The 1,256-nt window shown below is 38.1% G+C and overlaps 1 protein-coding gene across 1 annotated transcript in view; it reads left to right on the top strand.

Annotated features, from left to right (window-relative positions):
• LOC119587085 (uncharacterized protein F21D5.5-like) overlaps positions 1-1,256 on the top strand; it is a gene marked incomplete at its 5' end in the record, with an annotated part of 33,485 nt that overhangs the window by 3,915 nt on the left and 28,314 nt on the right. Inside the window, 3 exon segments of the mRNA XM_037935835.1 lie at positions 62-224; positions 495-604; positions 897-1,040. Coding sequence (XP_037791763.1) covers positions 62-224; positions 495-604; positions 897-1,040 — 417 coding nt within the window.

Below are 1,256 nucleotides of genomic sequence, written 5' to 3'. Positions count from 1 at the left end.
ATGAATGTAAGTAAATGCATTTGTGCTTTTGACTAACTGCACAGTACAATGCTCTCATCAGGCCAATGGAGGTGTGGCAGTCGACATGAGCAAAAGTATGTACATAGGTGACGCAGCAGGCAGGCCAGCCGAAGGCAAGAAGAAGAAAGACTTTTCCTCAAATGACCGTCTCTTTGCCCTCAATCTGGGCATCAGCTTCTACACTCCTGAGGAGCATTTCCTGGGTAGGACAGATACCGGAGTTTTTGTAGAGTTATGTTTATATTGTAAAATGCAGCCTGGTGTGATAGTTCGTAAACACTCACTTGCTAACACAAGGAATTGAATACAAATTATCGTTGGAAGATTGTTTAGTATTGTCCATTTTTGTTTATTCATAAGCAGTATTATTATACATGTGTGTGTGTGTTCATGTTCATTGCAGAATGGGAGAGTGAGAGAAGATATAGACTGTGGAAATTTGTTTTCATTTATTTTCCAAAATTGCCTTCCAGGTGTCAAAACTCAGAAGTTCAATATGCCTGAATTTGACCCACGAACAGTTGACGACTCATTGAAATTGTTTGATCCACCGACCACCAAAGTTCCAAAATTCAAGACTGAGGTGAGTGTTCAGGCTTTGTGCATGGTCTAGGAAGATGAATATTAGGGCACATTGGGCCTTCTGGGAGAGTATCACTTTGTAAGCAATGATAAATGAACTTTAAGCATGTTCCTGGTATGATTTAGTCTTCAAAGATGAATGTGATATTACACATGAAAAGACAGCAACAAGACCTCTTATTACTTTATGTGATGTTTTTTTATGCTCTTTCTTTGTCTTTAGATATGTATACTGCAAATATCTAGAACAATTATTAGCTCTGCGCTAGTTGAACTTTGAATCCCTATTTCAGGTAGTGGTACTAGTTGGGTTTCCTGGAGCAGGGAAAAGCTTCCTTGCAGAGAACCATTTTGCTCCCTTAGGCTATGTTGTAGCTAACCGGGACACTGTGGGTACCTGGCAAAAGTGTGTTTCTATGCTGGAGAAATCTGTGCAGGTAAGTGTAAGAGCCCTGTTTATTTTTCACTCACAAAATTTTTCATGTTTCTGACATTACTGCCTATTTAGTTGAGCCAGTATCTTCTAACATAAATGATTTTGCAATATGAAGTATCACATAGTAGCATGTTTTGGCAAAATCAGAAGCTGATTTTGAATATCCTTTATAAGTATGGAGTTATAAAAAAAAGTAGGTGATCTCTTGTTATATATA

The sequence above is a fragment of the Penaeus monodon genome, chromosome 22 (assembly GCF_015228065.2).
Source record: "Penaeus monodon isolate SGIC_2016 chromosome 22, NSTDA_Pmon_1, whole genome shotgun sequence".
NCBI classification, from domain to species: domain Eukaryota; kingdom Metazoa; phylum Arthropoda; class Malacostraca; order Decapoda; family Penaeidae; genus Penaeus; species Penaeus monodon.
Note: the sequence above shows the minus strand (reverse complement) of the source record. Positions and strands in the feature narration are given on the sequence as shown.